This window comes from Dromiciops gliroides, chromosome 1, assembly GCF_019393635.1.
Source record: "Dromiciops gliroides isolate mDroGli1 chromosome 1, mDroGli1.pri, whole genome shotgun sequence".
Classification (NCBI taxonomy): Eukaryota; Metazoa; Chordata; class Mammalia; order Microbiotheria; family Microbiotheriidae; genus Dromiciops; species Dromiciops gliroides.
Genome location: NC_057861.1, coordinates 619,068,286 through 619,084,153, shown reverse-complemented (window position 1 = coordinate 619,084,153; position 15,868 = coordinate 619,068,286). Strand labels below are relative to the sequence as shown.

General features: G+C 38.1%; 1 protein-coding gene across 1 annotated transcript in view; it reads right to left on the bottom strand.

Moving 5' to 3' along the window:
* The window catches only part of LCMT1 (leucine carboxyl methyltransferase 1), an 82,617-nt gene that overhangs the window by 28,073 nt on the left and 38,676 nt on the right, over positions 1-15,868 (bottom strand). Inside the window, 1 exon segment of the mRNA XM_043979647.1 lies at positions 14,457-14,559. Coding sequence (XP_043835582.1) covers positions 14,457-14,559 — 103 coding nt within the window.

Below are 15,868 nucleotides of genomic sequence, written 5' to 3'. Positions count from 1 at the left end.
AAAGGTCTGAGTTTTAAATGTTATGGGTCTGAAACTGTAATTTCACTAGTATAGAGAACTCCCTAGCAAGGAAATTCCCTCTATCTAAGCCTCTATCAACACCTCTGCAGCTTACAGTCTTATAGCGACCGAGATATATGGGAGTTTAAGTGACTTACATGAGGTCACAAAGAGGGAGGGGGAAATGGACTTGAATCTAGGTCTCCCACTAGTAACTCCTCTTCTGGGTTAGTAACTTCTCTATCTGTTACACATTGTCTCTTCTAAATATGTATTAATGTACTTTGCAATGTGGAAATTCTAGAGCTTATCTTAAACTTAGCTACCTCGGTAAATGAATCCAACGCACTTATTTTGTAGACTCCTGAATTCTCTTCCTTGGATTTTTAGCATTTCTCCTATAATCATGTATGAGTTATGGTTTTATGTTTGGAAAAAAAGTTATTGTGTAGATACTATCAGATTCGGTTGATGATTTGGCTGAATTGCTTTTTTCTTCATTTCTTTTCTTTTTCTTTTTTTGGTGAGGCAATTGGGGTTAAGTGACTTGCCCAGGGTCACACAGCTAGTAAGTGTTAAGTGTCTGAGGCCGTATTTAAACTCAGGTCCTCCTGACTCCAGGGCCGGTGCTCTATCCACTGCGCCACCTAGCTGCCCCTCTTCATTTCTTTTTTAATCTTTGCTACAAGATAAATGCACAAAAGGAATTATAGATAACTCAGATAAGCAGGCAAGGTTTGGGAACTAATGTGATGAATTTAGCATATACTTTAAAAAACCAAACTGTATGTAATAAGATTCATAGTTTCTATACAATTCGTTTTCTATTCTTTGCATAACGTATATAAAGTATAATAGGCAGTTAAGTGGTACAGTGGATAGAGCTCTGGACCTGTAGTCAAAAAGTCTTGAATTCAAATCCACCTTCAGACACTTACCAGTTGTATGATCTTAAGCAAGTTGCTTAAGTTCTCTCAGTCTCAGTTTCCTCATTTGTAAAATGGGGATTACAGTAGCACCAATCTTCCAAGGTTGTTGTGAAGATTAAATATTTTAAAGCACTTTGCAAGCTTTAGAGAGCTATATAAATGCTAGTTATTATTATTGTTTATGCTTACTGATATTTGTCAAGTTTGGAATAAAATTTTTTTAAAAATTTTAAATGAAGAACATTACCTACCTCCAGACAGAAAGGTAATGACTAAATATGCAAAATGAGACAGATTTCTAGTTACAGCCAATATGAATATTTATTTTGCATAACTGTATGTTTGTTACAAGGGTTTTGTTTTTCTTTTCCTTTTTTTTTTCCCAGTAGGGAAAGAAAATAAAAGCTTGTAAGTTGAAAAAAATAATTTAAAAAAATTTAAAAAATTAAGGTGATATAAAAACAAGAAACCAATTAATATTTGGGGGGGAGGGGCAGGGCAATGAGGGTTAAGTGACTTGCCCAGGGTCACACAGCTAGTTAAGTGTCAAGTTTGAGGCTGGATTTGAACTCAGGTCCTCCTGAATCCATGGCAGGTGCTTTATTCACTACACCACCTAGCTGCCCCCAATTAAATTTTTAAAGGAAAACAGTTACAGATTTTAATATTACAAACAGTCCCTTAACTTACTAATGGGACAAACAATATAAATATGTTATTTGGAGTTCCCTCCAAATTCATGTTCCCACAGAAATGGTATTGTACATCGTCCTCAAAGGTAGCACTCACCACATGCCCAAAAAAACCCTCCATTTAACATACAAAACACCCTAAGTCTTATCACTGTGTTTCAATATTTCTACCTTCAGTAAATGTAAAATACATTTAGGGGCAAAATACTAACTGGGGAATAAGGTACATATCTCCCCCTTCTGGACAAGAAGTAGAAATGTAACAACTGAATCTCAAGTCACTAACAAACAGATACACAATGAGGTCAGGAGAAAAGTGATGAGAAGACAAAACAGGAGACACCCATTCAGGTTAATTTATTGTGTCCCTCTCCTTTTTCACACCTAGGACTTGTGAATTAGATTCTGACACAAAAGACTAATAGCTGCAGAGTAAGACAGAAGCACTAATTATGGAGAAAACAGAACACATGTGAGATATATATTACCAAACACAAAGTAAATTCTTATTCTGTCCTATTACAATACTACATTATCTCACAAAAATTACTTTTATTCACCTAATTCCCCTTAAAGTTCCACAGAGGGAACAAGCCTATCACTTTGCATGTACTATAGGAAGACTCTGGTTCAGTAGATTCCAAGGCTTCTATATGCCCTAATATATACAAAATTGAAAAGCTTTAACACACACAAAATTACTGCAAACAGAATAATAAGGGAAGTAAATGACCAGAAAAAATGCTTTATTACAAATACAACTGTCTGATATCCAAGATGTATCTGTAACTAACAAATATCTAAGACCAAAAGCCATTTACCTAAAAAGAAGTGAGCAAAGGATGTGAATAACAAGTTCTCAAAAGACAAACAATTAATAACTACATGAAAGAATGCTCTAGATTACTAATAATAACAGAAACACAAATCAAAACAACTAAGAGGTTTCATCTCACAACCAAAAGACTGGCTAAGAACCCCCCAAAAAAACCAGGAACACTGAAGGAGATCTGGTGAGATAGGCACACTAACGAAATGTTGATAAAGGTGAGAATTGTTACAACCATTCTGGAAAGCAATTTAGAATTAACACAAATAAGGTGATTAAACTATCCATACTTCTAAAGTATATCCCACTGGTGGGCATATACCCCAAAGAAGCCAGTGACAAAAGGAAAGGCTCCTTATATGCCAAATGTTTACAGCATTAGTTTTTCTGATATCAAAAAACTAGAAACAAATTAAATGCTCATGGAAGGGCTAAAGAAATTGTGATACCTGAATATAATGGAATATTTCTGTTCTATAAGATATAATGACAATGATGAATACAAAGATGCATGGAAAACTTAAATGAACTGATCCAAAGAGAAGTGGAGCCAGGAAACAATAAGCCAATGACAATGCGAATGAAAAGAACAACTACCACAAAAGAAACAAAAATGAATGTTTCAAAATTATACAGATTAAGCTTGACACCAGAGAAGAGATATGAAAAGACACTACACTACTTTGCAGAGGATGAGGGAGTCTGAGAATACAGAACACTACATATAATGACAGATTTTTTTTGATGCATTGGATCAATTTTGCTCAATTTTTTTTTCTCTCCTTCCTCTTTTTATTTTTTCTAAAAAAGCTCTTTGTTATAAGGAATAACTCTGTGGGGGCAGGAAGAGGGGACCCAGAATAAAATCTAAGTAATATTAAAAACAATGGATAGCAATAAACCAAAAACTATGTCCTGATAGGTAAGTAGTCAAAAAAGATAAATAGTTCTTTAAAAAAAAAAGGCATCGCAAACTACCAACAACCTTATGAAGGAATATTCCAAATCACTAACAGTAAGAGAAATGCAACTCAAAATAACTAAGACTCTTTTCATCTTACATTCAGCAATGGATTCTTCTTATACTGGTAGAGAAGGAAAAATGATGGGACCAGTTGATGGTGGAAAGATGGGCACAAAGAAAACTGATATTGTTAATGCTTTGATTTCCTTGTCTTGCTACTTATTTCCCAAATGTTCCATGGAAGAAGTTAGATCAGCTGACAGAGAAACAACACTGTACAGTGTAAAGAGTTCAGGAGACTTGAGCTCTGTCACTAAACTTTACTCTAGGTAAATCACTTCCCTTCTCTTAGTTTCCTCATCTGAAAAGAACTGGACTAGATGGAAGCCATTAAGGAAAAAAGAGATAACCCTTGGGATAATATAATCTGTATTAGGCACAGTGGATTTTAAAGCTGGACATCTGGTGCTTTCCAAACATCACTTTATAGGTAAGGAAAATGATGTACTAGAACAGAAATAACTCCCCCAAAGTTATACATCTGTTGACTGGTAAGGTTAGGTGCCTACACTCAGTCCCTCAGAATGAACAGATTTAGACATCTCCTTGTACCAGAACATACTGTCACATACGAAGGCAAGACTAACACTATACTCTTTGTCATTGAACCATCTGAAAAAATACTACTACTTTAGCCACCCATTACCACAGAAGGCTCAGATAAGTGGAGGCTGTGGATGCCACCAAGGCCCTAAAACTACTCATTCCTTCTAAATCACTAAATCTAGAAAGGTGAGGCCCTAATCTAGGCCCTCTCAGGGATCTGATGTGAAGGCATCCCTGAAGCTACTGTCATGTGTGTAAGCAATACCTACTCTGTCCACCCTTTTTCACTCAAGAGTCTGACAAACATCATCTCAGCCCTAGATAACCATCAAACACCTAAACTTACTTACTTTACTTGTAAGAAGCCCAAAAGGACAGCACCTTAGGTACCAGGTCTGACCTTGAACTGAAAACACATTTCAGTTACTAATTTCCTGGAGTATTTTTGTTAACACCTGCCATCTTGAAATCAAGCAAAGGATAAAAAATCAAATGCAACTTTAAAAAGCCAGATATTTAACAACCCAGTTATCTGAATTGATCAACTATGCTCACCAAAGTGTTTATCATTTTCATAGAAGATGCCCTATATCAGGTCCAAATAGTGAGATTTCCCTATTGACAGTGAACTCCAGATGCTCCTGTTTAGGAACAGAATTATACCAACTGTATCAAGCCTTAAAAATGACATTCTTTTTTTTTTTTAGTTAATTTTTTTTTTGTATTTTATTTATTTTTTTCCATTACATGTAAAGATAGTTCTCAACTTTTGTTTATACAAGCTTTCCAATTTCAGATTTTTCTCCCTCCCTCCCCTCCCTCCCCCCCTCCCCTAGACAGCAGGCAATCTGATATAGGTTATATATATATATATATATATATATATATATATGTGTGTGTGTGTGTGTGTATGTATGTAGATATATGTATATATATAAATAATATTAAACATATTTCAGCATTAGTCATGTTATAGAGAAAAATCAGAGCAATGATGAAAAACCTCAAAGTAGAAAATAATAGCACCCAAACAAAAGAATTAGTATGGTTCGTTCAGCATCTATACTCCACAGTTCTTTTTTTCCCCCCTGGATTTGGAGATCCTCTTCGATCATGATTTCCCTGGAACTCTTCTGTACCTTGCATTGGTGAGAAGAATATAGTCCATCACAGTATGTCAACACACAATGTTGATGAAACTGTGTACAATGTTCTTCTGGTTCTGCTCATCTCACTCATCAACAGTCACGCAAGACTTCCAGGTTTCTCTGAACTCCTCCTGTTCATCGTTTCTTACAGCACAATAGTATTCCATTACATTCATATACCACAACTTGGTCCAGGCCATTCCCCAATTGATGGGCATCCCCTCAACTTCCAATTCCTTGCCACAACATAAAGAGCAGCAATAAATATCTTTGTACATGTGGGTCCTTCTCCCCTTTCCATGATCTCTTTGGAAAAGACCTAAAAGTGGTATTGAGTTGGGTCAAAGCGTATGCACCGCTTCACAGCCCTTTGGGCATAATTCCAAATTGTTCTCCAGAATGGTTGGATCAGATCACAGCTCCACCAACAATGCATTAGTGTTCCAATTTTTCCACGGCTTCTCCAACATTTGTTATTTTCCTTTTTTGTCATTTTAGCCAACTGATAGGTGTCAGGTGGTACCTCAGAGTTGTTTTAATTTGCATCTCTCTAATCATTAGTGATTTAGAGCATTTTTTCATATGGTGATATAGCTTTGATTTCCCCCTTACATCAGAAAACTGCCTGTTCATATCCTTTGACCTTTTCTCCAATTGGGGAATGACTTGGATTCTTACAAATTTGATTTAGTTCCCTATATATTTTAGAAATGAGGCCTTTATCAGAAGTACTGGCCAGAAAAATTGTTTCCCAGCTTTCTGCCTCCCTTCTGATTTTGGATGCATTGCTTCTGTTTGTACAAAAACTTGTTAATTTAATGTAATCAAAATCATCCATTTTGCATTTTATAATATTCTCTATCTCTTGTTTGGTCATAAACTGTTTTCCTTTCCAAAGATCTGAAAGGTAGACTATTCCTTTCTCTCCTAATTTTCCTATGGTATCACCTCTTATGTCTAAATCGTGTATCCATTTTGACCTTATTTTAGTATAAAGTGTAAGATGCTGGTTTATGCCTAATTTCTGCCATACTATCTTCCAGTTTTCCCAGCAGTTTTTGTCAAATACTGAGTTCCTATCCCAGTAGCTGAAGTCTTTGGGTTTATCAAACACTACATTACTAGTGTAATTTACTACTGTGTTTCCTGTGCCTAGCCTATTCCATTGATCCTCCACTCTATTTCTTAGCCAGTACCAGATAGTTTTGATGATTGCTGCTTTATAGTAAAGCTCCAGGTTTGGTACCGCTAACCCACCTTCCTGTGCATTTTTTTTTTCATTATCTCCCTTGATATTCTTGATTTTTTGTTTTTCCAGATGAATTTTGTTATTATTTTTTCTAGCTCTATAAAATAATTTTTAGGTACTCTGAAAAATGACATTCTTAATGATCAATTAAACAATCTATGACTGGCATTTGAATAGCCAGCCCTATGTATCTGTGACAGGTACTATAGATGGGCAATGAGTAAGGCCCAAAAGTTAATAGGAAGAAGAGTGCTTCTAACACTTCCAAGATGGCTCTAAGCTCAACAACTCATCTTATAAACCCATCAATGCTATATGGTTTTCACCACACACCATCACATTATTTTCAACTCATCTTCCCTCATCATTATATATCCAATCAGCTGCCAAATCTTGCTGTTTCTTCTTCCACAATATATCTTGCACACAATCCTGTATTTTTACTTACAGTTACACTCTTGGTTCAAACCCTCATTACCTCTTGCTTAAAATATTGCAGTAGCCTGTTAATTGGCAGGCCTGACCATGTCACTTTCTTACTTGACTCCAGTAACTCTGGATAGCCTCTAGGATCAAATATCAATTCCTCTGTTTACTTTTTCAAGTCCTTCACAATACAGTCCCAACTGCATGGGACCATACTGTCCATAGGGTTTTCTTAGCAGAGATACTGGAGTGGTTTGCCATTTCGTTCTCTAGTAAATTAAGGCAAAACAGAGATTAAATGAAATGCTCGGGGGTCACATAGCTAGTAATTGAGAACGGATTCTACCTCAGGTCTTCTGATTCCAGGCCCTAGCTAGGACCTGAGGTACCTAACTGCCTAAAATAAAATTTTCTGAGTTCTAGATTTACAGTCTTGTGTTTCTGTTGTTGTTGTTTAGTTGTTTTCAGTGGTATCTGACTCTTTGGGGATTTTCTTGGCAAAGATACTGAAGTGGTTTGCCATTTCCTTCCCCAGCTCATTTTAGAGATGAGGAAATCGGGACAAACAAGGTTAAATGACTTGCCCAGGGTCACATAGCTATCAAGTATCTGAGATGAGGTTTCAACTCAGGTCTTCCTGAATCCAAGCTTGGGATTCTATCCATTGTGCCACCTAGCTGCTCCCCTTCTCAAACTATCTTGTACTTAACTATTCTGTAGTCTCTTTATACTTATTCTGTATATACTTAAATATATACTTGTTGCCTTCCCTCTTACACAATCTTTTCAAAAGTAAAAACTGTTTTAAGTCATTGAATTGATAAAAGCTAGTATAAGTGCCTGACACATAGTAGTGCTAAGTAGTTGTTGATTAAATGCAATGGCATATTTATGAACTAAAAGAAACCAATATTAATAATTTAAAGAAACTGGGGAGACAGGCATAAACAGGCACCAAATGAATTCAGCATCCCTGGTTAGGCGAACAACTTACAGAATGGTCATGACACAGTGACTTAAGGGGAAACAACCCTGAAAGACATCACAACTCTGATCAATGAAGTGACCAATCTTGAATTCAGAGGACTGAAAGTAAAACAATGTCCCTCTTCTTGGCAAAGAGATGGCCTATAACTGAATGAACATTGTTATGACACTGTTTTGGTTTAAGAAAGTTTCTTTGTTGCAATGGAGAATTCTAATTTTTTTTTTTACTTTTGGTTGACTGAAACCAGGAATAGCATATCTAAGTATTTTTGTTTTTGGTGGGGGAATGAGGGTTAAGTGACTTACCCAGAGTCACAGAGCTAGTAAGTGTCAAATGTCTGAGGTCGGATTTGAACTCAGGTCCTCCTGACTACAGGGTCAGTGCTTTATCCACTGTACCACCTAGCTGCCCGCAATTTTTTTTTCCTTTTAAGTACCAGGTGACTCAATTGGCAAAAGAGATACAAGGTGGTCACAGATAGATGACACTGTATTTCCACTGATAACCTATACACAAGAATGCATAAAAAGGATTATCATAAAAGAAATATATGGCCCAAAAGAGGCAAATCAAGCCATGTGTTAAGAATAAGAGCCAACAGGGCAAACTATTCTAGAATTTGTACCCATAAAATGTAAAAATCCCTAGAGGTAGGCCTCCAGAACATCAAGATGATGATGATGATTGGTGGTGGTGGTGGTGACAGCATTTATACATCATCTATGTGTCAGGCACTGTGCTAAGTGCTTTACAAATATTTGAGCCTGACAACAACATTGCAAGGCAGGTGCTATTAATATTCCCATTTTACGGTTAAGAAAACTGAGACCAACAGAGGTTAGCTGACTTGGCCAGAGTTACATAGCAAGTATCTGAGGCCATATTTGAATGCAGGTTTTCAGACCCCCAGGTCCAGAATCCACTGTAACACCAACTGCCACTAGTATATCCTTTGAGAAGTTATGGAAAAAACACAGCAAAGAATCACAGGAATTGAAAAGGGATGCATGGGTTAACCTCCATTAATGAGATTACAGAGTTATTTTAAAATAACCTCAGATGGATCCTTCTTGCTACAAGGAAAACCTTTTATTCTTCCATGAACAACCATCACAATGCTTGCACTTTCCCATTCCTCAATTCCCCTGTGTTATTCCATCCTCAAATCCCTTGTAAAAAAAAAATTAACTTCTATCTAATCTGTAAATTTATAACTGTGGGCTATATGAAAAATTATATCTATAAGAAAAATTATAACTAGTATCTGAAAACTTATAACTGGCCCATAAGTCCTGCCATGGGTGCCATTCAAATGTAAAAATTATATTAACTGCTGGTGGGCCTAATCTGTGAACTCCTGGCTGGCTATCTGACTGCTTTTAATTTAGTATGGGCTGTTTAAAAATTCCCACACTAGCTGCCCACATTGGGCAGTTATATGGCGCCGTGGATAGAGCACCAGCCCTGGATTCAGGAGGACCTGAGTTCAAATCCGGCATCAGACACTTAACAATTACTAGCTGTGTGACCTTAGGCAAGTCACTTAACCCCAATTGTCCCCACACACACACACAAAATTCCCACACTACTTCTCCCAAATTGATAAGCAAACAAGCCTCTTTCCATTTAACAGCAAAGGATTTATTTAGGTGAATAAATTTAGGGATAAAGGTAACAAAAGTAAAATAGACCTGACTGTGTTTTAAACTTTCTCTCCTGCCATTTGCTGTCTCTCGCCTGAAGGTATGCTGGCCATCTCTGGCCTGCAGCCACACCTTGCTTGGACTGGTTTGCCTTCAGTCCTCTCAACTTTCTCAATGCTTGCACTTTCTCCTCCCATTGCATCTTTCATTACCTTCCCTCACTCTCACTGTCGCAACCCTTCCTTCTAACTCCAAGCCCCCCTCTCACTTTCACTGCTCCACTCCCTTCTTCAAGCATCCTCCCTTTCTTTACTCCTCCTAGCGTCTCTGTAGCATCATTTCCTTTCTCAACGTCTCTTCTCTCACTACATCTTCTCTACTTGCTCTCCTTTCACTGTTCTCCTTTCTCCATATCATCTCTTTTAGTCGTCCTTCTAACTGTAAGACCCTGTGCTTCACTGTAGCAACCCTTCCTTCTAACTCAAAAGCCCCCCTTCTTCTAGCGTCCTCCCTTTACTCCTTCTAGCGTCTCTATAGCGTCTTCTGTACTTCCTCTCACTGAAAACCCCTCTTTCACGTCTCCCTGCGTCTCTTTTTATTAACCTCCTCTCTCAGGTGAAACTCAGGATGGCAACCCCAGGGCCATGGCAGAGCCCTGTGCTGCCCATGCCAGCAGCTGGAGGCTGAGCGAAGCAAACTCCGGCATCCCTCAGGCCTCCTGTGCACCTCCACACTGTGTGGGGCCTGGGCTCCCAAGGCCTCTGTGCAGGGTGGTCTCAGGAGAGTCAATGCGCTGGGGGAGGGGCGGCCCATTCAGGGCATCCGAAGCTAATTTTAGTCAGTCGCTCACACCCTCAAATAAGTCTAGCTTCCAACCTTCCTGAGAAAAGGCCAACCACGCATTCCCTCATCTCCCCTATTTTATTCTCTTCTCCTCCGGGAAACTGACAGTTTTTGTTTTTGTTTTTTTGCAGGGCAATGAGGATTAAGTGACTTTCCCAGGGTCACACAGCTAGTAAGTGTCAAGTGTCTGAAGTAAGATTTGAAATCAGGTTCTCCTGAATCCAGGACCGGTGCTTTATCCACTGCACCACCTAGCTGCCACAACCAACAGTTTTAATAGCCATTACTATTGTAATGATTGGAATGACGCCATCTGCTGGAGACTTACTGTAGAAGAGTTCCACCCATGAAGCGAAGGTCTTTGAGGGCAAGACCAGGAGTCTTTTCTTTGGTGTCAGGAAGTAACGTTGGCTAGTGGGAGGAAGAAGGAAGAGACTGGTGCTCGGTCTCGCTCTCTTTCCTTTGGACTCTGGTGGAGAGCGGAGCTAGAAATGTGCTCTCCCTTTAATAGACAGGAATCTAGGCCTTTCCTTCTCTCTTTACCAAATTCTTATTCTCCTTAATAAATGCCTAAAAGTCTAACTCTTGCTAAAGCTTATAATTCATTGGCGACCACTCATTAGATATTTTAGACAGTTTAGCTAGAATTTTAGCCCTTAACACTATGCAACAAATGAGGATCTCAATGTTGTCTTTATATCCAGAATGCCTGGCACAAAATAAGTATTTCATAAATGCTTATTGCAAGTCTGGTTGACTATACATAAATCCCATATCTATCCATCTAGCACTAATCTCTTTCCATAACTCCAGGATAGTTCCCAAAAAGAACTCAAGAACTCTTCCTCCCTTCCCCCACCAAATCTACCTATCCTCTACATTTCACAATTCTTGTTGAAGGGCACCACCAACCCTCTGGTTTCCCAGGTTTGCAACTTCCAGGTCATTCTTCATTCTTCTATAATCCTCCATCAGTTCTCTAGCCTTGCTACTTCTACTTTCATAACTCCTGCACTGGCCTCTTCTCTATTCACATGGCCACCACCCCGACACAGGTTGTCATCTTCCTAGATTTCTGCAGCCCTCTACATGACTGCTCTGCTTCTAGTCTTGTTCCAACCCGATCCATACTCCATATGGTTTCCAAAATAATCACCACATGGTCATAAATATTTCATTTCCTTGCCCCAAATCCTTCAGTGGTTCTCTAATGCCTCTAGAATAAAATATAAACTCCTTTGCCTGGTTTTTAAAGCACTCCGTAGTCACTCTCTAACCTATCTCTATTCTCCATTATAAAACCATTCTAATCATTCTCCCTGCCTCCAGTCTCTCCCTTCTCCAATTCAATCTCCAGCCAATTGCACAGATCTGATGGGACCAAACCTCTACTACATACACTCTAGTGACTACCTATTATAGGATCATTGGATCATAGACTTAGAGCTAGAAGGGACCATATATGTCATCAAGACATTTAAAGATGAAGAAAATTAAAAATAGAGAGGTTAAGTAACCAGCCCAAGGTCACACAGCTCATTTCTAAGGCAGAATTCAAACTAAGGTTTTCCTGACTCCAAGTCCAATATTCTATCCATTATTCTAAGCAATCTCTCAGAATAAAATATTCAGTCAGTCAATAAGTATTAAGGGTACGAAGAAAGGCAATACAGTCCCTACCCTCAAGAAGTTCACAATCTAAGGGAAGAAACAATATGCAAACAACGATGCATAAACAAGTTATAAAGAAGATAAGTAGAAAATGATTAATAAAGGAAATGCAATAGAATTAAGAGGAATTGGAAAATCCTTCCCATAGAAGAAGAGATTTTAGTGGGGACTTAAAGGAAGCCAAGATAGCCATGAGGTATAGATAAGGAGAGAGAGAACCTTCAGGTATGGAGGACAGCCAGAGAAAATGACTGGAGCCCAAAGATGGAGTGTCTTGTTTATGGAAAAGCAAGAAAGCCAGAATCATTGGAATGAGGAGTATTGGGGGTGGGGAGGGGGGGAGGTATAAGAAGACTGGAAGCTATGTGGGGGTGGGAAGAAAGGATGGTTATAAAAGGATATGAATGCCATACAGAAGATTCCGAATTTCATTTTGGAAATGATAGGAAGCCACTGGAATTTACTGCATGAGGAGAGGGGTGGTAGTGACATGATCAGACCTGAACTTTAGTGGATGAATAGACAGACTGAAGTGAGTAGAGACTTGTGACAGGTAGACTAACTAGTAGACCACAGCCTCTCTAAGCATGAAGTGATGAGGGCTTGGACAAAGGTGGTGGTGATATCAGAAGAGAAGGGGACATATTTAAGATCTGTTCCAAAGATGAAATCAATAGCTTTTGCAACAGAGTGGATAGGGGAGATAAAGATAGTGAAGAGCTGAGGTATTTACATGACAATTTCCTCTTGGCATCTAATGCCTTTCCCAACTCAGTCCTCATCTTTTGACTCAGGTTTATTACACATTATTCCCCTTTATTCAACTCTACGATGCAGCCAAACTGGCTCTCTTCTTATTCCTCACACATAAAATGTCATCTCCTGACTCCCTTTGTCCTGGCTGCTCCCCATTCATGCAATGCACCGCCTTCCTCACCTCTAACCCTTAGAGCTCCTAGACTCCTTAAAGGCTTAGTTCAAGCACTTAGTTCCTCTACATAAAGCCTCTGCCTGATCCCCTCAGTTTGTAGTGTCTTCCCCTTTATATTACTCACTATTGATTTTATGTACATATGTGTGTGAATGTATACGCTCATGTATGCGTGTCTCTGTGTGTGTATATACACACACACACACACACACACACACACACACACACGATGCCCCCCAACATATGTAATGTAACCCTCCTTGGGGGGCAGGGACTGTTTTTGTCTTTATATTCACAGCACCTGGCACTGTGTCTTATACATAGTGAGCACTTAATAAATACTTGCTGATTGGCGGACTGACTTGAGAGCACACATTTCAGCCAAGCATGCTTACTACCTATTGCTGGAATTTAGCATTCTACCTCCCACATCCACACCTTCACGCAGTCTGTCTTATTTGCCTTCACAGTTCAGTTCAGGCGCCATCTCCACTTGGAAGCCTTTCCTAATGCTCCCCCAACAGGTGTTCTCTCTCCCTTCCTAAATTTATCTATGCATATGATATATCCTTCAGAAACAGGGATACTCTGAGGGAAGCAACTGTTTAATTTCTGTCCTGGATCAAACAAAGTTTCACAGAGAAGTATGCATTTCACATGGGCTTTAAAAGTGTCAGTGAGAATCCTCAGAAAAGGGAAACAGAAAACATCCCAGATATTAGGAAAAAGCAGTGTTCCATTTCTGTCTTTGAATCCCTAGTGCCTAGCACTGCGCTTTGCATTTTTTTTTTTTTTGGTCTGGATTGATGCTTTTACTGGTTTAAGGTACTCCCAGGGAGGAAACTCTCTCTACCAGTGTGGATGGACAACTGTTGTGTGATTTATAGAATCTTAGAGAGTTGTGCCCAGGGCCACAAGAACAGTATAAATCAGAGGTATGATCGAGATTTTCCTGACTGTTGGGCTGGCTTTGTAACCAGTTACACCACACTGCCTCTCTCTTAGCATACAACAGGTGTTTAAATAAATTTTTGATGTACTGAATTGGTTAAAAGTAGTAAGTGGCAGAGCCAGGTTTATGATCCTAGGCAGGACTGGGCTAGACAAACTCTGAAGTCTCTTCCAACTCTAAGACTCTACAATTCTATGTATTGTCCATTTTCTCTTTGAGCTCTAAAATTGTATGACCAAGATAAAGGATTAAAAACACAGCTTATAAACTGTAACATCACTAAAAGCAATTTAAGAATGTTTCAGGTGGATATAATCTGATCAAAGTGAAAAAGGCAGGCTAAACAGAAAAAAATAATCAACAATTATTACTAACTGTAAGGATAAAGTATTGGCTATATTGAATAAGGTGTTATATTCTGAATTCAAGCAATTTCTTTAATTCTCAAAGTTTCTAAATCTTCTACTTAAAAACAGTGATAGTGATGACTGAAATACAAACATAACATAATAATCATACTTCTACTCCCAACTTCTCTTAGTATAACTCCACAAAATACATATGAGGTTAAAGAAAAAGTCTCACTGTGTATTCATGTTACATTTCTTTAGTTTCTCTTCCATGCTGTTTAAGTCTCTGAGATCTGCTCCCACAATGGCAAATCTATTTGAATCCAAGATATGTCCATCTGCAAATAGAAAAAAGTATAAAATGCAACTCTTTCTCTAAAATAGTAAGATATTTTTAAAAGATATATAGATATATACACACACAAATATTTAATTTTTAAAGCCCTTCAATATCCTCGATATACATCTTTTCCAAGAGTCTTCTATGGTAGACAGGTACTCCCTTCAAAGTGAACCCTGGTTCTATAAGAAATTATTTATGTTAGGATTCTTCTCTTTATAAAAATTATGAAATTATATATGCTTAAAAATAATGTGTTATTTGCCCCAATTTTTTAAACAAAAATAGACACATTTACTCTATTTTCTTCAAAATTTTCTACCCTCTTTTATCTTATGGTTATTCATCACGTTACTACCCCAGAGCTGCATTTAGGGATTCCTTCCACATATTTCAACCACCAGAAATCAAGACAAACCAGAGAGAGCACCAACTTACAACATTAACAACTGTGGGAATGACATTATCTGGATTCAAGGAACCTGATGTATGAAACAGTTTTGTTTATTCCAGAAGTCTCCCTATCTAGATTACTATTTGCATCCTTCCAAAGGGATTTCAAGGTGGATCAAGAGTGAAGCAAAAAATCCATTAGAAACTAGTCTTGTGGGGGCAGCTAGGTGGCACAGTGGATAAAGGACTGGCCCTGGAGTTAGGACCTGAGTTCAAATCCAATCTCAGACACTTGATACTTACTAGCTATGTAACCTTGAACAAGTCACTTAATCCTCACTGCCCCCCCCCCAAAAAAAACCAGTCTTGTCTGTACGTAAAGGAAAACAACTCCAGCAGACACTGGAAGTCTGATCAGTGCAATGCAGAATACTGTCTGTGAAACACACCTTCCTCCAGGGATGTTATATAGACACTATGTATGAAATGAGACCTATATTGTTATATATGGCTGATGTGTCATTTTATTTCACTAAAGTGCTTATTTGTTACAATGGAGGGGTAAATTGGGGTGGGGGAAGGGATTATGGAGAAGTGACAGCAATGTAAAAAATTCATCAATAAAGCATCTATTTAAAGGCAAAAAAAGAAAGAAACTAGTCTTATGGTAGGAATACACGATAGGGAAGAGGAGACTGGTGTCAAAATATAATGGTTAGGAATCTACTCTGAAAAACAAGATAGAATTTGCAGTCTACCTGGCCTATACAACGCTAAACATATTCCAAACTTTTTGTACTAAAAGAAATACATTTTAATTATAAATGTCCTTTGAGAATTTAGAAATAGATTTATCTGTTCCTTACAAAAATTTTAAAATATGCATTTTAATTATGACAAAATACAGTTTCAAA